This window comes from Lepidochelys kempii, chromosome 10 (assembly GCF_965140265.1).
Source record: "Lepidochelys kempii isolate rLepKem1 chromosome 10, rLepKem1.hap2, whole genome shotgun sequence".
Lineage (NCBI taxonomy): Eukaryota > Metazoa > Chordata > Testudines > Cheloniidae > Lepidochelys > Lepidochelys kempii.
The window spans coordinates 38,761,400-38,787,019 of record NC_133265.1 but is presented as its reverse complement, the minus strand read 5'-3'; the positions used below and the strand labels follow the sequence as shown (position 1 = coordinate 38,787,019).

Below are 25,620 nucleotides of genomic sequence, written 5' to 3'. Positions count from 1 at the left end.
AGCCCCTTATTGCAGGGGCTAGCCACAGCCTGGATCGGGTCATGCTCCTCTTCAGCCTGGTGTAGCACAAGGGGAAGGGGGGGACCCAGGCCCACCTGCTACTCTGGGTTCCGACCCAGGGACCCTCTAGCAGGAGCCTCTCTGCCCTCCTTCTCTCCCCTTGCCCTGCTACTGTCCCTGGACCACTTTCCCTTTGGCCCTCTACACCTGCCCGGCATAGGCCAGCAGCCTGGGGTTTTCCTTGGCCAGAGCTCCCTAGCACTACTCTGTCCAAGGTGCTACCTTCCAGCAGAGGAACCAGTCCTCCTCCCTTGATCACCAGGGAGAGACTCCCTGCTCCCTTCCTGGGCAGCCTTTATATATGGTTGAGTCTGGCTCTGATTGGCTGTCTCTAACGCAGCCTCTGATTGGCTGTCTCTAATGCAGCCTCTGATTGGCCCTCTAGCGAGCCTTCTCTGATTGGCTGCCCACCTGCACTGCCTCCCTGGCCTGCTGAAGCCCCATCTAGGATAGGAGTGGGGTAGCCACCCCACTATAGTCCTCTTCACCGTGTTAAAGACAAGGGCAGCCACTGGGGATGAGAAACTTGATAGGCCTCACTTTGCCTACCATTGCGTTAACTGACTTGAATGTGCTTTGAAAATGCGAGGGATATACTTGGAGGGAGACTGGTTTCAGAGTAGGAGCCATGTTAGTCTGTATTCGCAAAAAGAAAAGGAGTACTTGTGGCATTTGTTAGTCTCTAAGGTGCCACAAGTACTCCTTTTCTTTTTGGAGGGAGACTGTTTCCTTGCCAATTCTGGCCTTGACTTTCAGAGCTCAATGAAATGAAAACACTACTTGACAATGGGGCTAGTACCTCACAAAATTCTGCTAAGCTAGGCAGCAGGTAGTGCAAACTAGGACTGAGACCTAGTTTCAGACCATCTTTCAGTCACTGCCAATCACCCCTTTGTTTCCTCACGCAAATTGTTGCTGTCTGGGGTGGGAAAAATGTGTATAACACAGCCTCATCTTTTGAGACAGGCTTGGCAGCCCTTTCAGTACAAGCACACCAGCTGATGGGATGTGCTCTTTCTTTTAATTTGTTTTCCTCCATTCATAAAAACCTGTGTCTTCAGTCAGCAGTTAGTTCCACAGCTGTTGGGAATGCGTCCCACACCATGTGAGTGGAGGCAATAAACTCAACCAGGCTCTCTAGCTGGCATGCTGACTGCAATGCCAGTGCAAAGGGGTTGTGTGAGGGCATATTACCAATGACCATTTTAAGATAAACAAAGCTGTTTTGAAGCACTGACTGGTGAACAAAGATCCTTTCCACGGCACCTATATGGCACTATGCTGCTGGGTTAAAGCATGCTGCTTATCTCTAGCCCCTTCAGCTGCAGCTCTCATCGTTTACATCTATAAATATATAACTGTTTTTTATAATGGTTGTCCAGTTGCTTTTTTTGTAATAAAATTTGAAAACATCCTGCCCTTTCCTTAGTTATTTCACCAGAGGGACAAAGCTGTACACAACTGGGAGGACTGTGGCTGGCTAGGGAGCTTATTCAAACTGCTGGGGTAAGGTGGGGTTAAGCTCAGAATGGGGGAGTTCAGGGAACTGATTTGATTGTTATACTTAACTCAATCTTAAAGCTTCATGTGCTGAGTGTCTTACATTTTCTTTCATGTGATGGGGTGTACAAACCCCACACTGGGCAACAAGGGATTAATGGATTATTTTGGGCTCAGCCATCCCCGCTTTGCCACACCTCCAGCAAATGCTCCAGCTGCTGGAAGAATTAAAAGGCAGGCAATTAGCTCATTTGGGGGCAGAACTGGAGGTGAACAGACCTACAATCCACAGCTCCAGCATCACACAGCAGAGGGAAGCCTAACTGACTCTGACACAGTTGCCCAAAGGGACCGTCTCTAAGGGAAGGGAGGATCCACTTCAGAGACATCCAGAGAGGGAAGGATCCTGTGGACCTTGGAAATCCCCCTCGATTTATTTTGATTTGGACTTCCCCACCAGGGGAAAGCCTTGGACTAAGCTGACTGCAGGGTGGGAACAAGAGGAAGAGGCCCAGGGAGGGCAGCCTTGGTTACCAGACTACTGGTAGTCCAAAGGGCCCTGGGTGGGAGCCTGGTGGAATGGGAGGGCCCGGGCTCTCCTCCCCACAATCCCCTTGGCACTCAGGGGGCCATGACCACTAGGCCATCCTCCCCAACCAGACCCCAAGTGAGGACCATTACCGTGACACTGATATCTGCTGGCAGTTGGTATTTTGCTTTCATGCTCTAGAGACTGTGATACAGCAGGGCCAGGGAAAAGTGGGAGACTGGTAGAGGGGAGATATAGAAGCCCGAGGCTAATTAAGGCCCTGTCAGGAACCTAATAAAACCCCCCTGCTTTAAGTAGACAGTGTGGAGCGAGGAAGGAGAGAGGACTGGAGTTTGGAAGTGTGTTGTTAAGAAATGAAAGACCAGAGGAAGGGAGACCCTGCTCCAGCATCAAGGACCGAGGGTAACCCTACCCAAGGGGGAAGAGGGTAAGAAACCCGCAGGGGTTGAGAGGGGCTAGGGCTCAGAGTGAGGTGCAAACCCAGACCTTTTCCCTGCTTCCCTCCTCTACCACCTTCCCAGGCCACTAGCAGGACTCTCGGTGCCCCAAGAGCAGGGGCAAGGGGTAGTGTCCCAGCCCCCACCCAGCCAAGGAAAGCACGGGACCCACCATACCAACATTGTCCATTTTGTCACAAGACCCAAGACACTGCTTATAATGAAGTAGCCACCATTTGTAAAGACACAAGTTATTTAGCAGGCTAATTACAAGGGAGCATTTGATGCCATTAATTTTAATGGCTGATACTGTATAGTTGGCAAATCATGTATTCATAGCCTTGTTCACAGGACTTTTATCTAGTTTCCTATTTTATTGCCTTTTTCTCCATTAGGGCACCCAAGTCCCTCAGATTTCAGGATGGAGCTATTAACTTAGACAAATAAGTGTCTTTTCAAACAATTGAACAAGCAAGCACGATGCACCCAGCTTCATGGAGGAGTGCCTGCATAGACAGTTGATTTTTGCCAAGACTCTTCCCATATGGGAAGAGAATTCCATTAACATGTAATCCATTTAAAGTTAACATTTGTTAAGTGTCAGGCCCCTCTGTCACTGTGTCTCCTCACGACAACGTTTGTGGTTTGAATCACTCTATGTGCTGACACTTGCACCATAACAGCTGCGTGTTCCACACCTTTGGCACAGCACTTATGAAATTGCAAGGAAGCTACTGCTGCAGAGCACCAGCTCTGAAGTTGTGGGGATTGCAAAACTAGCATCCTGCAATCTGACTCATTGAATGACGTGTAGTATAATGTTAAAGTTTGAGAATTTGAGATACTGCCTGAGCAACTATTACAATAATCAACCCATTGTCACAGACTGATCAGAAATCCCAGTATCTGTACACGCAATGAATACACGTTTCCATTGCTGATGTTAACACATTTATTACATACAGAACAGATATGGTTCACTTGTTTGATAGCATAAGGGACAAAGCATGGGAAAGTATTCATACAGCAGTCTCTTTACAGAATGCCATCTTCAGACCAAACAGCGGAGTTTACAGGCCTTAAGACACTTTTTAAAATCCTTTTATAACATACAAGGTACTTTACATACATCACAGTGGAGATATGATAGGGAAGTGTATTTAAGCCAATCAGCTTTCACCTTGCTGCTCTGTAGTCACCGAATGAGGATGATAGGAACATGACAGCAGTGGCTCTTCACTTAGCTGTCACTGGCCCCTTTTTGAAAGTGTGCTTCTCTTGAAAGAAAATCTGCTTCAAACTGCAAATGAACCTGCTGAGATAAGGAGGTCTGGAACCTATTTTCTTAAGTAGCCATGAAATTTCAGTGGGAGACAGAGGACCAAGTACTGTCACTTTGATAAAACAAATATAGAACATAAACTGTAACAGGTAAAAATCTCACACCATGTTTCATAATTATCACATGGCATATTTCATTAAACTAAATAATTGGGGTCAATTACATTTTTTTAAAAATCAGCTCAAATACTGAAATTTAATTTACACTAATTAACAAAAGTTGTGAATTATTTGCTGTCTAAAGCCCTAAGTGACTTATCTTACCAGAAAGCAATTCTGGAATATGCCACAGCAGAATGAAAGCCTGACTCATTCAGAAATGTCACACGGTCTCTGGAATCCCTTTACAGAGGTACACAGCTGGAGGACTTGATTCAAATCCTCTCCTGACCTCTGTCTTCAGAGAGTAGTACGAGTGCCTATGTAATGTAACACTGATCGTAGCCAATGCAATGCACCGCCAAGGCTCTGTCTCCCCCTAAATAGGCTGTTGGGGCCTCTGTTCTCTAGATACGTGCTGTTGCCTTTCCAGCACTCTGATGTGTGGCTAATATTTATCTCTCAGCTGCGCATGCACAATCCAAACCCCGAAAGCAATGGCAGCATTGCTACTGCTAAAGAGAAAGTAGGGATTTGTCTTCACTGCCCTGCATTTTGGACTATGGGGGTATCAATAGCAGTGCACTAACTCCCCTGTGTGGATGCTGCAGTCGTGAAGTAAAAGTTCACATTAACGAATAGTCCTCAAATAGGATTACATTAATGCAACTAGGAACCCTTTAGTTCATACCAGCAGCATCCACATAGGGGAGTTGACACTAGCTAGGGATTCAGAAGACCAGCTCTGCCACAGACTTTCTGTGTGACCTTGAGCAAGTCAGTCTTTCTGTTCTTCAGATCCCTACCTGCAAAACCCTTCCCTCCCTCACAGGGTTGATGTGAGGGATAAATCCATTACATATTGTGAGGCACTCAGATATTACAGTAACGAGGGAGATAAGTTCTGCAGATAGACATGGGTACACTAGGTCATCTGGGATCCTAGAGTACAAAGACACTGACTGAGCCAGAAAACCAGCAAGTGAGGCAGTGCACATGTGCTCAAGGATTTAAAAGGCCAGAACAGTGAGGAGCCAGGAGGCAAACTGTGGCATCAGGTCTTTTAACCAATGGGTCAGAAGCAGGAGTGAGGTAAAAAAACTTGAGATATGTGCATAGGATGGAGCTAAGGTCCCCTTTCCAGCTTTTTATAGACTGATTTAACTGCAGGAGAACAACCATGAAACACAAATCCCGCCGTAGTGATGTGCTAACCCCAAAGCGCCCTCCTATCTGAGTGCCATGGCTTAGGATACACACACCTGAACTTGCATTCTCACTGGGTTGCTGTTACGTATTGGGAGAAAGTGAGACAAAATCAACATCCTGCCTTTTCTTTTCCCCAACACTCTTCTGTTTTGAGAGGAGAGCATTTCTCCCTGCAGAAAATCAGCACCAGGATGGGAATGCATCTTCATGAGTCAATAAAACCTTGCTGGGTTAACACAGAAGCCATGTCACCGGCTACTCTTTAAAACCAACTATCACTAAATAACAGCTTGTCTCTTGAAATTTTTAAGGCTTGTAAAAATAATGAAACAAAGCATTTTTTACCTCCCCTTCCAAAAATACCACATAGACAAAATAGTGCTGGCTCTTCCTTCTGCTAATCAACCAGATCCCAGCAAACTTTCATGGCAGCAGTGTCCAAGCACTCTCTGGCCTGACACCAAACACCCTTTTTTGCCTCTGACTCTACCAAGCAAACAGTCCTCCCTGATTTCACGCTCACTCAGCACTACTTAATGTTACCAACTGGCCAAAAAATAATAGCAGAGTAGGGAGGGCTTTCTGTTTTTAGCATGTGTTCCACACTCTACCCCTTTTCATGAGACCGTTGGCCCGCTATTGCCAAATAGCTGAAGTGCTTCCTGAAACCTCTGTTCTCTCTTCTCTGTAGACTTCTGGTTTAACCTGGTGCTGCCTGCTCTCAGATCCTGGGATAAGATTCAGTGCTTGGGGACAATCTATGCAGAGGGGATGGGATGAGAATTCCACCTGGTGAACTGGATAAAGATTTTCTTTGGGCTGTTGTGATTCATTAGCCTCGTTTCATTGGAGGACATGAGGGTGATGCACGGCTTCTCATGCAGGTGGCAGTGAGGCAACCTTCCTGACAACCTGGGCTAAACCTTCCAAGACAGGCTTCTGTCTCATACTTCTTGGAGAGAGTTATTTGCACAATTCCCAACTCCGGGCTTCACTCTGAAGATTCTCTGTCTTTTTTCCCCCCTTGTAGACACCAGCTTCAGAAGGAGAACAGTAATCCAACCACTCAAAGCACACGGGCCCAAAATGAAAGCTACAAGTTCAGAGGTTAGAATGGGGGTCACCATCCGATGCAGGAGCTGTTGCAGTTGTCTGGGGTTCAGTTTCCAGCAGTAGGTGTAATGCAGGTGTTCTGTATGTACATCTTGGCATTCAGACGGGAGGAGGGAGAGATATGTTGTCAGGAAAAGAGAGAATCTCATTCAGGGATGTATGAGACTTGCCAGACGATAATATGGCTCCTCTCAGCCTTGGAAAGCACTGGCTTCACTTGGGCAGTATCTTCAGCATTCTCCTCTGTCTCATCATCTTCTCCATCCCCTGCAGAGAGAATACAAACAGTAAAGATGAGCGGGAAGGGAGATCCAAAGCATTATTGCCCCTCACAAAAGGCTCATGTTACTTAGAAAAAATCAAGGGCACCATTAACTGAGCTCTTCTTTCACTGCCCGAGGACAGGTGTAATGATGGGACACTTGTACACAGAAAGACTGGTTAGGAGGGGAAAAAACAGATCTTCATAAAGAGACAAAAACATGGCCCTCCAATATCTCTGATTTCATGTACTGACCAGTCCCCCCACTCTCCTGGAGGAGCCCATCCTTACAACAACAGGTATGCTCCAAAACACAACAGTTCAAAGGCTGCAGCACTTGGGCTGTTAGTAGAAAATGCTGTAGTATTTTTCTGATGACTGTCTATGGGGATTGATCTGGGGACAGGGGTAGAGACAGCCAGTTGGGACAGATGGGGTCAAGCCAACCACATGCCCTGGAAAAGTGTGGGTAACAGTAGAGGAAAATGCCCAAGTGCTTCCTCTAAAGCAGGAGACATGACAAGTGGAAATCATCTTCTGAACTCACTACGTAACAACACAGTTTCATCTCTAATCCCATTGGTCCATGTATTACCCACAACCATTCCCACCTCACCCCTTCCCAAAAGTAGGAGCTCACCAATCCGGAAATCGATGTACCCTTCTCCTCCACTCAGCACCAGGACATTTTTCAGTTTCTGCCCCTCAGTCTCAGTGGCTGCTGTGCTGGGGTTCTCAGAAGGACTGTCTAACACACTCCCATTCAGGGTTGCGAGAACGTTACCTGAAAGAGCAAGGGTCTCCTGTCAGCACCTCTGCCACACTCCCAGAATGCTCAGCTAAAGGGCACAAATTTAGGTGATTGCCCTGCCAATCCAGTCCCTGCTGCTGCAAAACTGGATTTTATTCCAACTCAGACACAAAAACCAAAGGACCTTAAAAGGGATAACTGATCCCTACAGAGCTACAAAAGGTGCAGTGTCATCCACAGCATTCTATAGTGGGCAGCTCAGCCTCCCCTGGAGGGGCAAAGCCCACAGATGTCTTAGGGGATAAGATGGCCAAATAGAAGAATGTAAATGCAAGAATCCTCATGAGGAAGTGCCTTGGTCACCTTACCAGGAACAGAGACAAAGAACTTGACTGCATCACGGTGGCCATGGAAACAGAGCTGTGCCTGAGCCATGGAGCAGTAGGGGATGAAACTGCTGGCAGATTTGTCACTGCTGTCATCACCGTACACGTGAATGATTCCGCCAGGGCGATTTCCCTCTCCTGATGTTGGGGAGGTCTTATTGGCTGAAGACAGGGAGGAGAAAAACCCCAAGTAGTAGCTTTGTTCCCATTTATGGACCATCAGTCAGAGTGAGAAGTATGTAAGAAAAACACAAACCAAGAGTCACGTAGGAAAAGCTTTAAAGGTGCAGAGGCCCATTAAAGGTCCTCTTTAATGCCATCATTCGTGCATCATGGAGGAGACCCTACTAGATTATCTAGGCCCTCTCTCTCTACTGGCAAAGAGGCACAGTCATATCCACTGTTGCTAATAAACTGTGCTTCTTATAAAACGGGTAATAGGGAAATGCTCCTCTCTAGGGGTTGGTTGGAAGAGTAATCCCAGCCCTACACATGCTGGAGTAAGGATGTCCAGGGCATCTCAATAAAGGCCTTCTAGAGCCACAATATCCATTCTTCTGAACTCAGGCTGGCTGAGTCAGTGTCTGCAGAGTCAGAGCATCAGCCTTCTGCCCCAGTGACCAGTCATGGTACGTAGATGGGCACAGTTTGCTGTCCTGATGAAAGGGTTAGGATTCTTGGCCTTCATGCACCTGGAAAGTAGTGGCTGTTTCTCAGGTTGGTGAAGTTGCTCAGTTTGAAAGTCAAGTCAAGGACTCATGCTAATCTGTCAGTGCTCAGGCTGGCAATACAGCCTCTGCAGCATTAGAGAAGGCACTCTCAATCCCAATAGCATTTGGGCTTGTCGAGTCAAATGGAGCAGAGTTCCTTTCCTAATACAAGCACAATTCTGCCACCAGCCTAAGACCTCATACCTTGAGTTCAACTATCTGGCCACTCAAGAACTCCTCAGAGATTCTGACCATCCTTGGCTCCCATGGACTTCAATGAGAGCTAAGGATCATAGAATCATAGAATATCAGGGTTGGAAGGGACCCCAGAAGGTCATCTAGTCCAACCCCTTGCTCAAAGCAGGACCAATTCCCAGTTAAATCATCCCAGCCAGGGCTTTGTCAAGCCTGACCTTAAAAACCTCTAAGGAAGGAGATTCTACCACCTCCCTAGGTAACGCATTCCAGTGTTTCACCACCCTCTTAGTGAAAAAGTTTTTCCTAATATCCAATCTAAACCTCCCCCACTGCAACTTGAGACCATTACTCCTCGTTCTGTCATCTGCTACCATTGAGAACAGTCTAGAGCCATCCTCTTTGGAACCCCCTTTCAGGTAGTTGAAAGCAGCTATCAAATCCCCCCTCATTCTTCTCTTCTGCAGGCTAAACAATCCCAGCTCCCTCAGCCTCTCCTCATAACTCATGTGTTCCAGTCCCCTAATCATTTTTGTTGTCCTTCGCTGGACTCTCTCCAATTTATCCTCATCCTTCTTGAAGTGTGGGGCCCAAAACTGGACACAGTACTCCAGATGAGGCCTCACCAATGTCGAATAGAGGGGAACGATCACGTCCCTCGATCTGCTCGCTATGCCCCTACTTATACAACTTATACAACTTATACAAGGATGCTCAACACCTTGGAGGATCAGGCTCTGAAGAAATGAACTCCTCCGTTCACCAGTGAAAACAGACTAGAACTCATTACTCAAGGAGGGAGACTCCTTCCCCCGCACGCACACCCAGGCCAGTAGAAATTTTAGAAATACAGGACCGGAAGGGACCTCGATATGTTATCTAGTCCAGTTCCCTGCACTGACACAGGACTAAGTATTATCTAGACCACCCCAATAGGCATTTGTCTAACCTGCTCTTTGTCTAACATCTCCAATGACAGAGACTCCACAACCTCCCTAGGCAAGTTATTCCAGTGCTTAACCACCCTGACAGTTAGTAAGTTTTTCCTAATGTCTAATCTAAATCTCCCTGTGATGTTATCTGATTCAAATATGACCGTGTAGATCATTGTTGCTACGACTGTTATATAATTGCAACAAATGTTATGCAAAGTGTGTCAAATAAGGTGTCAACAGAAAGGGTATGATTTGCTGAATATGATTATGCTGTGTATGCATGTATCATTTTTGTATCTGAAGTTATAAATATTAACGATGTATCTGTATTTCAAATGTTTGCTCATGTGGAAACTCCAACAAGGTGTTTAGCCAGCACCTTGTGAAGGACTATTTGAGTTAAATGGCTCATCAAGGGGGACTTAACTCACAATGGACAAGGGAGATGCCTATCTACACTTAATGGACTTTCCTGTGAACATTCTATCTGGAGTATAGGTAATGGCTTCTTCTGTGACTAAGCAAAGCATGCATGGACATGTGACTTGCCCATGTGACTCCAAAACACCATCTTGTTACCTTTAATTTTCCACAGTGAGAACAATAGGTTTCCCTTCAATTGGAAGAAGCTATAAAAGGCCCTGGAAACATCTCCATTTTGCCTCTTTCCTGTTCAAACCTCTGGACTATGAACTTAATGGGAGCATTCTAATTAAGGGACTGAGGACCTTCCAATGACTTGGAGGCAACCAGAGACTTAACAAGCCAGCAGTTTATTCCATCACTGCTACAAGCCTGATCCAAGAACTTTGCACTTATTGTATATACTTGATTCCTTTAACCAATTTTAACTCTCACCTTTTGTGACAAAGTGGGGTTTATTCATTTTATGTTGCATGTGAGTCTTACTGTCCTATACTAATACTGCACATGCCTCAGTTTCCCTGTGTACTGCACCAATGGTTAGGTGATGGGAATTGGGTGTGTGATTTTCGCTGAGGTCCTTGGGGCAGGTGAGGCTGCCCAGCTGTCTGCATGTAGGCCATGGCCAAACCAAGAGGGGGATGCGACGAGGTGACACCTTTTGCCCGGGAAGCAGGACAGACCAGGAGGAGGAGCAACGGGCATGTTGGGGCTCGGGTCACTGGAAGCTGGGCTGTCTGCTGTGGGGGACTGGAAGAGGGGGAGTCCAGGGCATCTGGCCCAGGATTCCCGCAAGATGGACTTGGCTGAAAGTCACTGATTTCTGTGATAACAAGTTCTGTTCTACGCTGTGTTCCTGTCGACTAATAAACCTTCTGTTTTCGCTGGCTGAGAGTCACATCTGACTGCAGAGTTGGAATGCAGGGCCCTCTGGCTTCCCCAGGAGCCCCACATGGGCGGACTCACTGTGGAAAGCGCACGGTGTGGAAAGGGATGCTGAATGCTCTGAGGTCAGACCCAGAAAAGATGAAGCTGTGTAAGCTTCTTGCCCTGGTGACAGTGTGCTCAGAGAGAGGAGGCGGCTTCCCCAGAGTCCTGACTGGCCTCAGAGTAGTTCCAGAGCATCGCCCAGTGACTCCGTGACACCTTTCTTTCTTTTTATAAATAAACCTTTAGATTTTAGTTACTAAAGGATTGGCAACAGCGTGATTATTGGGTAAGATCTCTGTTGTATGTTCACCTGGGTACGTGGCTGGTCCTTTGGGATCAGAAGAACCCTTTTGTTTGATTAAATTGCTTTTAAATAACCACTCATCATTAAGTCTAGTGTTTTTGGTGGTGCTATAAGGATTGGCATGCCTAAGGAGACTGCTTTTCTGACTTCTTGTTAGCCAGTGTGATGAAACAGAAGTTTACGTTTGTTGCTGGTTTGGTGTATCCTATGGGAGAATAACTACCAGTTTTGGGGTGTGTCTGCCATATTTCTCAGCAGTTTGTCCTGAATTTGATATTCTCAGTTGTGACCCCCGGAGGCAAAGTTACACACCCTCGCTGCAATTTGAGCCCATTTCTTCTTGTCCTGTTGTCAGTGGTTAAAGAGAACAATCTATCAACCTTCTCTCTGTAACAACGTTTTCTGTGCTTGAAGACTGTTCTCATGCCCCACCAATCTTCTCTTCTCCAAACTAAACAAACCAAGTTTTTTCAATCTTTCCTCACAGGTCATGTTTTCTAAACCTTTAATCAATTTTGTTGCTCTCCTTTGGACTTTCTCCAATTTGTTCACATCTTTCCTGAAATGTGGTGCCCAGAACTGGACACAATACTCCAGCTGAGGCCTTATCAGTGCCGAGTAGAGCAGAAGACTGACTTCTTGTGTCCTGCTAATACATCCCAGAATGATGTTTGCTTTTTTTGTGTTACACTGTTGACTCATATTTCATTTGTGATCCACTTTGACCCCCAGATCCCTTTCTGCAGTTCTCCTTCCTAGACAGTCATTTACCATTTTATATGTGGAATACTTTGCATCTGTCCTTACTGAATTTCATTCTGTTTATTTCAGACCATTTTTCCAGTTTGTCAAAATCATTTTCATTTCTAATCTTGTACTTGCAACCACTCCCAGCTTGGTATCGTCCACAAACCTTGTAAGTGTACTCTCTATGCCATTATGCAAATCATTTATGAAGATATTGAATAGAACTGGACCAGGACAGATCCCTGCGGGACACCACTCAATATGCCCTTCCAGCTTGACTGTGAACCATTGATAACTACTCTCAATGTACAGAGTACCATTTTCCAACCAGTTGTGCACCCACCTTATAGCAGTTCATCTAGGCTATATTTCCCTATGAGACAGGTCATGTGAGACAATGTCAAAAGATTTATTCAAGTCAAGATATATCACATCTACTGCTTGCCCCATCCACAAGACTTTAACCCTATTAAAGAAGGTTATCAGGTTGGTTTGACATGATGTGTTCTTGACAAATCCATGTTGCCTCTTACTTATCGCCTTATCACCTTCTAGGTGCTTACAAATTGATCGTTTGATTATTTGCTCCATTATCTTTCTGGGTACAAAAGTAAAGCTGACTGGTCTATAATTCTCTGGGTTGTCCTTAGTCCTCTTTTTATAGACAGGTACTATATTTGCACTTTTCTAGTCCTCTGGGATCTGTCCAGTCCTCCATGAGTTCTCAAAGATAATTGCTAATGGATCAGAGATCTCTTCAGACAGTCCTTTAAGTATTCTAGGAAGTATTTCATCAGCCCCTGCTGACTTGAAGATTTCTAAGTTGTCCAAGTAATTATTAACTTGTTATTTCCCTATTGTAGCCTCAGATCTTAGCCCATTTACACTATGTTCACTATGTTAGTTGTCCAATCACTGCTAACTTTTTTGGTGAAAGCAGAAACAAAAAAAGGCATTTAACACTTCAGCCATTGCTGCATTTTCTGTTATTGTCTTTTCCTCCTCATTGAGTAATGGACCTACCCTGTTCTTGGTCTTCCTCTTCCCTCTAATGTATTTGTAAAGTGTTTTCTTGTTACCCTTTATGACCCTAGCTAGTTTAATCTTAAGAGGAGAAAAGGAGTACTTGTGGCACCTTAGAGACTAACCAATTTATTTGAGCATGAGCTTTCGTGAGCTACAGCTCACTTCATCGGATGCATACCGTGGAAACTGCAGCAGACTTTATATACACACAGAGATCATAAAACAATACCTCCTCCCACCCCACTGTCCTGCTAGTAATAGCTTATCTAAAGTGATCATCAAGTTGGGCCATTTCCAGCACAAATCCAGGTTTTCTCACCCTCCACCCCCCCACACACAAACTCATTCTCCTGCTGGTTTGTGTATGTGTGTGTCCCCGGGGAAAAAAAAGGGTGGGGTGGGGTGAGAAAGCCTGGATTTGTGCTGGACATGGCCCACCTTGATTATCATGCACATAGTAGGGAGAGTGGTCACTTTGGATGAGCTATTACCAGCAGGATAGTGAGTTTGTGTGTGTGTGTTTTTGGGAGGGGGGTGAGGGGGTGAGAAAACCTGGATTTGTGCAGGAAATGGCCCATCTTGATTATCATGCACATTGTGAAGAGAGTTGTCACTTTGGATGGACTATTACCAGCAGGAGAGTGAGTTTGTGTGTAGGGGGGGTGGAGGGTGAGAAAACCTGGATTTGTGCTGGAAATGGCCCAACTTGATGATCACTTTACATAAGCTATTACCAGCAGGACAGTGGGGTGGGAGGAGGTATTGTTTTATGATCTCTGTGTGTATATAAAGTCTGCTGCAGTTTCCACGGTATGCATCCGATGAAGTGAGCTGTAGCTCACGAAAGCTCATGCTCAAATAAATTGGTTAGTCTCTAAGGTGCCACAAGTACTTCTTTTCTTTTTGCGAATACAGACTAACACGGCTGTTACTCTGAAACCAATCTTAAGAGGGACATTGTAGTGAATCCAAAGCTTCCATTTGTGATCAGTCACTTGGAAGAACTAAAACATAATACTTAGTCCTACCATGAGTGCAGGGGACTGGACTAAATGACCCAAGGTCCCTTACTGTCCTACAATTCTATCATAAGGTGGTTGCTATTTCGATCCTGCTACCACAGGGACCTATTGTTTCAATAGAGTTATACATTTTGGGCTGAGTTCTATTTCAGTTATTAAATGATGCAGAAATAATTCTGAAATCAGAGGAGATGTACAGCTAGCAGGCTCAAATATATCTGGAGGGAAGAATAAATGCTGGTCAAAAAGAGAGACCATAACAGTAAGGGCTTTCTGCATCTTTGTGATTTGGTTTGCTATGAGCAGGTACAATTGGCTGGCATCTAAGTTCCCTCTAAGCTGTGCGGCCGCCTATTAAGCTCCATGCAGGGGCTCAGGGCCGCAGCGGGAGAGGAGCCCCATCCCACTGGCCCCAGCGCAGACCTGTCACGGCGGAAAGAGGCGCCCCTCCCCATCAGCCCCAGCGCAGAACTGCCGCTGCGGGGAGAGGTGCCCCTCCCCGATGACCCCACCATGGACCTGCCCTGAACCTGCCGAGGCCGGGGTAGAGGCACCCCTCCTCCAGCCCCAGCACGGAACTGAGCCCCTCCCTCGGCCTGGCCCAGGCCTGACGGATCTGCTGCAGCCGGGGAGAGGTGCCTCTACACCCAAGCTGCTGCAGCAAGAGAGCTTGGGGGAGGGAGGGGGAGGAGTCCTTATTCTGCACATGGGCATAAAAAATTAGAGGGAACACTGGCTGGCATCATTTAATTGTTACATAGGACCAGTCATATCAGGCAATTAATCCTTCTAGCCCAATATTCTGTCTCTAGCAGTGGCCAGTATCTAATGCTTCAAAGGGAAGCGTGATCCTGGGTAATTGTGCTATGCTTCTGGGAGAAAAAGATTCCTTTCTGACCCCTGCAGATGGTCATCTTAAGCCTTGAACCATCAACTTTTGATTTTTTCAAGATCACTGGCTTAACTTGCATACATTCAAATGATTTTTAATGCTTTTAAAAGTCCTGCTCAATTATTTCTGGCTATGAGGTCCCACAGTGGCAAAGCCCATAATTGTTTTGGAAAATGAAGGTGCTCAGAGAAAATCTTGCAAGACTGAGTGGACAGTCTATCCTTGTCTGCCTGGGAACATCTGGCTAAGCAGATCCCTACTGCTAGGGTTACAAAGTGAACAGTTTGGTTAATCTGAGCCACTCAAACAATGAAACTAATTGGAGAGATTAAAGTACTCAATTTCACAATAAAACAAATGGGATGGCTGCCAAGAAGGGTTCAAATGTTCTCAGCCCCGGGAGAATGAGGCTATTTATATTATCTCTGGTCTCTTCTCAGTGATTGCAACTTAAAATGAGAGAGGTGAACAGATAAATGGATGAACGAAGAGGTGAGAAAATGACTGGAAAGGTCGATGGGTAGACAAGGAATGACATCTGAAATCTAGAAGGAAGGTAGGTGGTGTTGGACTTACCCCGGAGCCCAAGGAGTTGGCCTCGGTGGAGGACTACGGCTAGGCACAGGCAAGAAGTGGAAAAACAGAGGGACATGGGAACAAACAGGCAGATGAGAAAAGAAGAAAAAGGCAATTATTGGGAGAAACTGCAGGAAGGAGAAACATAAACTTTTAAATCTACAGAAGGCACCAATGGATGCTATCAATTCAGAGTCGCTTTGTAAGAAAACACTGCTCTTGCTCTCCTCTTTCTTAACTAAAAAGAACACGCTGCAGCATCAGGGAGGGGAGAGAAAAAATCAGCTTCATAGTGAAATCTTACTGCATTTTCAAAAATCACATTTCTACACAAGTATCAGAGACTAGTGGAATTTGCTTACAATGTGAATTGACTTGAACTCACAGTTATGACAGCATCCCCAAGAAGGGACATGCCTTACGATACGGGCTCAGAACTGGGATTCTGAGGTTACAATCACAGACAGTTGGATTTAATGACTAATTCATTGATGACTAGTGTCAGTGCTATTGGTGTCAATAGCAGCAGGAGTGGACAATTCCAGTTCAGTAGGACTACAGTGGATTTGCTGCTCCTTCTATAAAACAAACAGACATTCTCTATCTAGCATTCCTTTATCTGCCAGCACCACGGGAAGAAGAGGGAGCCCTGCTATTCTGACTGCAAATTCTAGTACGTTCAAGTCCACTTAGGAGAAAACTTTCCACAATGGAAAGTGAGTTAGATGTGGATTGGCAGGCAAAGAGTAGCATTACTGAATGTTTAAACTAGTGCCCCTTCCTTCCCAGATCTAGAGTTTTGACTGTTAGCACTTGCTGGGTCTCCTCATTTTACTGGATAGAGTTGGCTTAAGATACTGATTTTTACTGAGTTTCTGATTAGATGTAATGAACTTTCTGCATCCTCAGCCTTGGGAGATGCTGCAGTGGGAGAAGTTCAGCTATCTACAGCATCATGAAATGTTTTCAGAATCAGTCAACAGTTGCCAGCCACTTTAAAATCATGCTCAACCACAGGCACCGGCTTCTGCTTGTGCCGGTGTGTGCTCGACCCGCCCCGGCCCCGCCCCAACTCCACCCCTGCCCTGCCCCCTCCTGCCCCCACTCCAACCCCTTCCCCAAAGTCCCCGCCCCAAATCCGTCCCCTCCCTGCCCCTATTCCAACCCCTTCCCTAAATCCCCGCCCCGGCCCCACCACTTCCCCGTCTCCTCCCCTGAGCGTGCCGTGTTCCCGCTTCTCCCTCCTCCCTCCCAGAGCTTATGCCGCGAAACAGCTGTTGGTGGCAACAAGCGCTGGGAGGAAAAGTGGAGACGCAGCACGCTCAGGGGAGGAGGCAGAAGTGAGATGAGCTGGGGGGCGGGGAGCTTGGCTGCTGGTGGGTGCAGAGCACCCACCAATTTTTCCCAGTGGGTACTCCAGCCCCTGAGCACCCATGGAGTCGGTGCCTATGTGCTCAACAGCAGCCTGTGTATAGATGGAGCCAACATCCCGCTCCACAGAGGAGGAAACAGCTTCAACTGGACTGCAAGGGCCAGGAACAAAATGTCTATTTGATCTTTACATGGGGCAAATTAACTTCTAGTGAATTCTTAATTCCATAACTAGAATGGTGTCTGACCAGATCCAGGGCTCCCCAGTCAGATTAGGAAAAATGAGGAACCTCAAACAACATCACTACATGTGAACATTGCAGATGACATTTCAGACTTTCCCTAATTCTATAGGGTTTGCCTATTTCTCTCAGTCCTTCCAAGCTGAATGGAGGTTACCTCATTAGAAAGATCAATCCACAAACCAAGCCACTCTAGAACACAGTATTATAATATCCTCCATATTATTCACCATGCCATTCTTTATCATTCCTGTCGCCCATCTCTGAACCCTCTCTAATTCTGTAATATCCATTTTGAGATGGGATGATCAGTAATGCACAAAATATTCTTGAGGAGGATGTCCCACAAATTTATATAATGGCGTTGTACATTTTTCTGCATTATTCTACAGCCTGTTCCTTATGCATTCTAACATCTTGTTCGCTTTTTTGACTGCAGCAGCACACTGAGATGAGGTCTTCACTGAGCTGTCTATAACAATGTCCTAGAATGCTCTAGACTGAGGCATGCATTTCTGTAACATGGTGCAAAACCAAACTAAGCTATCTTTATTGCCAGTCTCCCTCCTTTCTCCCTGAACACTGCTGTGACCAGAATTCCAGTTGTGGCACCAAAATGCACAGGATCAGGGTGGAGATACATTAGTCAGCCAGAGCCACTCCTTCCTAGCGCAATTAGCAAATAAAGGCGTTGCGAACATCAAGAAAACACAGAAGAATGTCTGATGCACATCACCTACTCTCAGTCAGTGGGATGGAGATGACGACACCATTCCCTGTCCCAACCCAGAGGCGGTTGCCAGCGATAAGCAGGGCTGTGATTCGCACGAACGAGAAGCCCAGCTTTCCAGTGCCTGCCAAGCATGAATGAGAATTGCAGGATCAGTGAAGACAGTATCACTTGGAGCAATGCTGCCTAACAAACACTGATGCTCCGTGCCCACAAGAATAACAAACAGGCCATTTCCTGACTGGCACTGCCTTCTCACCTAGCATCTTGCTGACATAAGGCTCTATGTCCACATCCTGGAGGTGCTGATGGGTGTGGGCATGATACAGCCTCAGTGTGGAGTCCAGGCGGATGGAAACCCACACCCCATCTCCGATCCATGCCAGCTGCCGGACCTGACTCTCCCGGCGTGGGTGGGCATCGAAGGATTTCTGAAAGGCCACATAGGGGGAGCAGCGTGAGTTCATACCTGGGCTGGGGGTACTTGTTGGCTTTCAAGACTCCTGGGGCAGAGGCATAAACTAAGGAGATAGCTCTGAAACCTCCACTACAGTATGCAGAAGCTCCTCAGATCAACTGTGTGATTGGCCAGCCTGTTCCTCTGGTTTCCTCTCCCTAGAGAGAATTGTTACAGTCTTAGATATTCTAATAGACTGCTTTGGAATTAGGACATTAATGAAATGGCTCATGCCAAAGAGTGAAATGAAATGAAACCATTTTGCCTTATTCAGGGTACTTTTCAAACAATGCAAAAGGAATCTCCCAGCACTTCTCAGTCAAGTTTTTAAAAGCACAAGGATGAGGATCTTGCTGGTGGTGAGTGAGGTGAATTTACTGGTTGTGGATTTACTGTTTGTATTCGTCCCCCTTTTATAGCAGTTGCATCCTACAGACATTGTTACTCCTGTTACATTATAACGAATCACAATTTCAACAAGATGGGTTTTAAACTAGCATCTTGCTCTTCAATAAGTGGAACCCCCACAGCTTGCTGCCCACACCGGCCCATTTTGCAGTTATATACTGCCTGCGGCCAAGCACGAGTCTGACTTCCTACCAAGTGATACACACTAGGGCCGGGTACAGACGCCCAGTCCAGCCTCATCAGTTAAATGAGAGGAAGTGCTAAACTGAGATGTGATCTGAAGATTCCATACGGGGAGGAATGAGGGAGTGTGTCAGGAGTGCTATTCTGGCAGATTTCTAGAGTAACATGACCTCTAGTTACAGTTCTTCCCCTACCAACATGGATCAGCACCAAGGATACAAAGGCTCTGCATTCCCTCACTCCCCTGCAGAAGAGCAGCTAGAGAAATTAATACACCGGGAGCCAGCAACTTATCTTTACTCTCACTTTCACATACACACATGCGCACGCACACACACATACGCACACACAGCCTCCTCACCTCAATCTGCATTGTCTTGGGCTGGATGACATGGACTTTGTTCTTATAGCCACACCAGACTCTATCATACACAACAGCCATGCAGCGGATGGAATGGTGGGTGTGACCCAGGTCCATCAGGTGATAGTTGCTGAGATCCCATTGACCATCTAGGGAGAAGCAAAGACATTAGAAGGGGTGTTGTATACTTCATCAGATGTTATGCACAACACTCATTTTCTTTTCCATTTAATTCTGGGACTGTCTCATACTTTCCTGTAAATGAAAGCTGTGTTAGTTATTTAAAAGCAGCCATAGGTAATCAATATTCTTAGCTTTCTGAGTATTCATGGAGGAGCACAAGACTGGCCAAGAACCCCCAAGAATAAATTATTCAGAAATACAATTCATACCATTAGAACAAGAGAAAACACAAGAGAGAAATCCTGATACATAACTGTCATAACCTGAAGACTACAGAAACCTTTGTGCTGCCAAAAATGAAAATAATTTCTACAGGAAAACTCACATAATAAGCAACACAATGAATCACAGGTTGTTTATTATATCAAAATAGAATGTGGAGATTCTGAATGTACATATCATTGTGTGTGAAATCCTGTTAGACTGGCAGTGCAGGATCATGGATTATAGGACATGCACACCAAAGGTCATTTTCCTTAGATCTGTTAACAGGCCATAGATTGATAATACTACTTGGGGTCAGAGCCTCGTGCACACTAAGCACATGGCAGTGCATGTGGGGTTGGGTGCTAAAACTCCCAAAATCTGGCTTATTTAAACCTCCATTCTTATTGTGAGAAGGTGAATAGACTCCCCTAAGCTTTTTAATGAGCTACAGCAAAAAAAGGGGCAGCGGGGGGTGGGGGGAAGCAAATCCAATGGAACTATCTCAAAGCTTGTTTGAATGAATCACTCTTCTCTGTAAGGGGCATCATTCTCCCCATTTTACAAACAGAGAAGCTGAAGCATATTTAAATGATTTGTCCAAAGTCACTCACAGCCAGGGACAGAACCCAGATCTCTCACCTCCTAGACCTATGCTCCAACTACTAGAGCAATCAGGCTTCTTCTGAAGACATATGACTTCTAGGTCAGGAAGGATTATTGTATCTTTAAAATGAATGTTCTGAATGTATGAATGATCAGACCTAAACTCCAAGTTCACATTGCCTAACCAACCATAACAGAGGTTGAATCAAAATTGGTTTCCATGCAAACAGCAGCCTGTCCACTTTAGTGTGTTGTACTGACTCCACTGCTTTGATTACACTCAGAGAATTCAAGGAGTAACTGAGAAAGAAGTGTTGCTCTGGGAACTTTGGTCACAACTGGAAACTGCTCTAAAGTTCTCAGGTGTGAATGCAGCTGGGAGCTGCAGTGTAACAGAGATGATCTCTAGGGATGCAAAATCAGCCTGCAGCTAGCAGGATAAAGAATTACAACCCAGAAGTAAGAGGAGCTGTAATGATTAGGATGAGGGTAATACTTTTATAGTAGCCATATATTTTAAGAAAATATTAATTCCCCAGCAATCTGGCACCCTGCCACCTTGAATCAGAAGGAAGCACTGAAATGCTTAATTTATTTCCAGAGACTCTGCTTCTGTCTTGAAGCAGGCTAGTTCATCTTTGCTGCTTTGATCCTTACCTTCTCCTCGGTGGAATATGGCTAATGTTCCATCTGCCAGGGCAACAAGAACCCGTCCTTTCACATGCCTGAAATAATAGAGAAGAAAATGCTCATGAAAAGGTGGCAATAACAGGAAATGCTGCTGGATTCGGATGTTTTAATGGTCTGCTTGGTTTGGCGAATGAGAGATTCCTTCTCCCACTCTCTTGGTTATAAATCATTTCCTGTATCTAAACAAATCACACATATGGTCATGCCATTATTCCTGCTAAATCCAGCGCTTGCAGGCAACATTCATCATGTGAGAGTCACACACATAGCTTCTTTATTCTATTGGTAGCACTAATGCCTTCATTATTAAACTAGCCGGGGGCTCACCAATGCCCTGCTGAGTTTCCCCTCTTCTTTTCACTGGCTTTACAATAATGTAACTCCACGGATTTCTAATTTACACTAGAGTGAGTGAGAGGAGAATTGAGCTATTGTCCCCCCACCCCTGCTTACTTATTTCCAATATTCGGTACAAGCCTGCAACTGGGAAAGAAGGTAGCTCAGTGTGGATATGTCTACACTGCACACTAAGCCTGGGCTCTGACTCAGGTTTGAGTCCAAGCCCCACTTCCATCTACACACAAATCAGCCTAACTCAGGTTAGCAAGCACTCAGGACCTGGGTTCTAGGACCCAGCCATGGGGGTGGGTCAGAGCCCAAGTCCTGCATGACTCAGGTCCAAGCCCCGTCATTTTTCAGTGTGGATGCAAGTCTAGCCACAGACCCAAATCAGAAGGTCTTTGTAGTGCAGAATGGATGCATTAGCACAGCTGAGAGAACCAGATCCAGCAACTATAAACCCAGATTTAAAATGCATGTGGATGCTCAAGCATGGGCTTGGAAACGCTGAATCTGTAAGCCTGGGTCCCTAAGACCTGGGCTTAGTGTGCAGCATAGAAATACCCTCTGAAGCTTAAATGGTTCAGTGAGCAGGGAGTGGGTTGAGACCCCTTCCCCACAGACCTTTACTGATTTACAGAACACTACCAGGGTGATGAAAAGATGGCCAGGCAAAGAACCAACTAATGACAAGAAAAATAACAAATTCCCTGGTTTAGAGTTCCCAACTCAGTACACCAACTTACACCAGGCTCAGCACAGAATCCTTCAGCTTTATTGAATGCAGACATTTCTTCCAGTTGGACACTGCCGAGTGCACATACAGCCTGGGAGAAAGGAGCAGACAACGATGGTTAGCAGGAAGGCCAATAAACCTACAAAGGCTGAACTGTGGGGTAGGGCTTGAGTCTTTTACTCTAGCATCAAAGGAATTTGCAAAGTGTGGGTGAGTTGCTCTGCCTAAGATGAACTGGGGACTCAGAACAGCTAGTGCAGCAAGGATACACTCATTAAAGGCAATGATATCTAGATCTATGGGGTTTTATGAATGTGGGTGACATATAGGGTTCCGTAAAATGGAAGTGAATCTACCAGCCATTCTGCGCTCCAAGCCACATTGTGGGTGCAGCACTGGTGCCTGTTCCAGCAGCATCACCGTTCACTTCCTGCTCTGGCAGTGTTGTGCTCGACTCTGTCTTTTGCTGCCCATTCTCACTGCAGAGACAAAACAGACCTCACGAGTTGATTACAGGTCATATCTGGGGCCAGAGCCATCCCTTGGGTATGGAGAATCAGGGCAACCACCTCGGGCCCCGTGCTTTGGGGGGCCGCACACTTCGATAAAATCATGAGTAGATGGGCAGGGAGGTGAGGCAGGAGACAGGCAGGTGAGTGGGGTGAGGAGGCAAACAGGGAGGCGAGCGGCAGATGGGAGGGGGGCGAGGAGGCCGGCAGGCGCACAAGGAGGAAGGGAGTAGTGGGCAGCCGAACCACGACTGTTAGCTGAACCATGTTTGTTTCATTTTATTTCTTCTCTACCCTGTTATCCCATCTGTGATATTGGTTTGGCATGAAAGTGACGAGAGTTTGAATCTGCCCAAAAAAACCAGACTGGCCACCTCATTTTACTCATCACAAACAGCTGATGCAGGCAAAGATTGATGGTACACAACTGTATTATTGTTATTATTATTTTTTGTATTACCATTGCACTGAGGACTCCTTATTGTGGATCAGAACCCTACTGTGGTTGGCGCTGTACAAACACAGGACAAAAAGACAGTCCCAGCCCCAAGGAGCTTATATCTAAGTATAAGACAAAGAGCACACTCCATGCATCCAGCCTACCTGTTCTGTCTAACAGGTGCCTGAGCTGGATCTGGCTCTGTAAAGATATGCTCTGTAAGTGGACCAGGCCGGACTTGAGCTGGTTCTGTTTCATTTGCACCACTCTCTGGTACCTCTGTAGCTTCTGTTGCCTCCTCCGTGGACTGGGACTGATAGATCTTCCCATTGCTGACTGCAGCCACCTCACCTAGGGAAGGGGAAAATGCTGTAAGGTGGATGGGAAACAAGAAAGAGGGAACTATATATATAAAAAAGCTTCTGGTTTTATGATTATTCTTGCAAGTCAGACAGCTTTTGTGTCTGCTATTATAGATTCCCCAAGCTGCATATAGATGAGGAGAGTACTCAAGAGAGATCTCTATTCTGAAGGAGAGGAGTCAGAGTATTTTAAGGTGAGGTAAGGTCTATGTCTGGTAGGGTGTCAGAAACCCTCTACGGCAGCCCGTTCCACTGAGGATCTGATCAGAGTATTTTTACTCCCGTTCCCACACTCACATCTTTGCTCACCTCAATGAATTAGTGAGTTTATAGAAAGACATGGGTTGGGAAAGGAAAATGCTAAGATTAGCAACAAAAGTGAGAGATCAAGGGCATGTCATCTGTCGAAAAGATTCCACTCTGTTAACCCCAGTACTGTACAGTGTGATGTGGATCATTCATAGGGAAGAGGAAAGGAACACTCTGGATTCTAAATAGAAGGTCTCAAAGGTATAAACAAAGGGGATGGCCAAGGTGTTTATGACTTAGACTAGACTTGCAAGACTTCTTGGGGATCCCCAAGGACTTCAGGCCAGGAAGGGGAGTACTCAGATGAAGAAGGATGTGGCTACAGGGTGAAAACCAGATTATCATGAGACCTTAGTCCTGAGACTCACTCTGTCCCTTATCCAGCACGGGGGTGTCTCCACGAGAAGAACAGTTACTGCGTGGCACGTTGCACCGGGTTGCACAACCCACCAGAGTGATTCCTGCAAGGACTCCATCTGTTCCAGATGACTCTTCTGGATTCACGTCTCCCTCCAGAAAGATCTCGCCTGGAGGATAGTCACTGTCACTAGCCGCTGAAGGGAAAGGAAGAGACTCTTCCGTAAGTGTAATAGCCACTCTACCCTATTTTGGCTTAGCAGCATTCCTGAGATATCCATGGAGATGTAACATTCTGATGGTGAGTTTACCAGTCTCATGAAGACACCACAGCCCCTTGGAGAGTGCCTTGCCCAGCCTCCATATCAAGGCCAGGTTTGTGGAGCCCTTACTCAGCCTGGTGAGCACTTGCTTACATGAGTAGACTTCTGGAAGTCAAAGGAACTACTTACATGAATAGGTGCTCATCAACGTAAGTAAAGTCTCCACAGTCTGGTCCTACATGAAGGCAGGTTATGGGTGACCATCTGTGGACACAGTTGCTGAACTGGTCACAGCACTCCCACTTGTTAGCTACGGAACAACTAAGCATCATTTGCAACAAATCTGAGGAGTTGATGAATCTGTTCAAGCTTGAAAGATGCCTTTTCTCACTTACCAGGGATGCTGGAAATGCAGAGTACGTGGGCATTGCAGACAGTAAACTGATCCACCACTGTGCCAGGCTGGTTGGCATCAATGATTACAACTTTACTTGTAGAGAGGGTACTCGTGAGAATCCAGACTCGGCTGGATGTGGCATCCATCTCGTGCAGCTCCTTTACCTGCAGGAGATAAAAATGAAGGGAGAGAATCAGCACTCCTGAGACTCCAGCTAACCAATCAATCTTTGACAACATTTGTATTGAAGAGACCAGCCTTCCAGCTCTAGAGAGCGAACACCTCTTGTTAGCATCTGAAGATACACAAAAATAGGCAGCCACAATGCAAACTTCCACTATGCTGCTGCCCTAGCATACCTCAGCCCAGACTGCAGAGACCACCTATGGGGCGAGTGGGGAGTTTGGTCCTAAGCCTCGCCTCTGAGACTTACAATTAGTGTAAGTCGCCTCATTTCATAGAGGCCACCAAACAGCAGTCAGATAGTAACAACATTTAGTTACTGTCAACCTCGGCTGTACTTGAATTATCAACCTAAGCAAGGAAGGTTCTGTCTACTATGCTACTACTTAGCACAACCAATCCATTTTTAAAATTCATCACAGTTCCCCAGACATAAATCATAGAAAAGCCCTGCATTCCCTCTAGGTGGCTTCAAACTGTTGTAACATTGGGTTCAGTATCTTACTGGGTTTATGTTCGGTGAAAAAAGTTGCTTTCTAGAATGGGAAGTTCAGAAGCAGCAGCTCGTTCCAATAAAACCTCTCTTGCTATGGTAAAACAGGCCAGGAATGAGCTCACAAACACACCTAGCAATAACCCACTTCTTAGCTCAAAATACAGCTGGGAGGCAGATGGGCTTGAGGGTGAAACCCACCAGTTATTAGAAATCTATTGCAGTATTATCCTCCTTCCCAGAGGATTAGCAGCCATCCTACTGTGGGAAGACATGGAAGCCAAGAGTAGCCACAACCTTGCAAAGATTTACAGAGCAACCTACAGCTCT

At 45.9% G+C, this 25,620-nt stretch overlaps 1 protein-coding gene across 32 annotated transcripts in view; it reads right to left on the bottom strand.

The window, feature by feature from the left end:
* Positions 1-3,485: 3,485 nt before the first annotated feature.
* MAPK8IP3 (mitogen-activated protein kinase 8 interacting protein 3) overlaps positions 3,486-25,620 on the bottom strand; it is a 154,665-nt gene continuing 132,530 nt past the window's right edge. For 29 of the 32 annotated variants that reach the window (XM_073362974.1, XM_073362975.1, XM_073362977.1 and 26 more), the window contains 13 exons: positions 24,613-24,778; positions 23,966-24,151; positions 23,091-23,277; positions 22,335-22,457; positions 21,989-22,069; positions 20,871-20,938; positions 19,221-19,369; positions 18,071-18,242; positions 17,822-17,935; positions 15,469-15,507; positions 7,691-7,870; positions 7,212-7,355; positions 3,486-6,576 (listed from right to left, as the gene is read on the bottom strand). In XM_073362974.1, coding sequence (XP_073219075.1) covers positions 6,455-6,576; positions 7,212-7,355; positions 7,691-7,870; positions 15,469-15,507; positions 17,822-17,935; positions 18,071-18,242; positions 19,221-19,369; positions 20,871-20,938; positions 21,989-22,069; positions 22,335-22,457; positions 23,091-23,277; positions 23,966-24,151; positions 24,613-24,778 — 1,731 coding nt within the window. In that variant the 3' untranslated portion in view covers positions 3,486-6,454. The remainder of the gene's footprint in view (positions 6,577-7,211; positions 7,356-7,690; positions 7,871-15,468; positions 15,508-17,821; positions 17,936-18,070; positions 18,243-19,220; positions 19,370-20,870; positions 20,939-21,988; positions 22,070-22,334; positions 22,458-23,090; positions 23,278-23,965; positions 24,152-24,612; positions 24,779-25,620) is intronic. The other 3 variants (XM_073362986.1, XM_073363005.1, XM_073363004.1) reach the window with 1 other exon arrangement.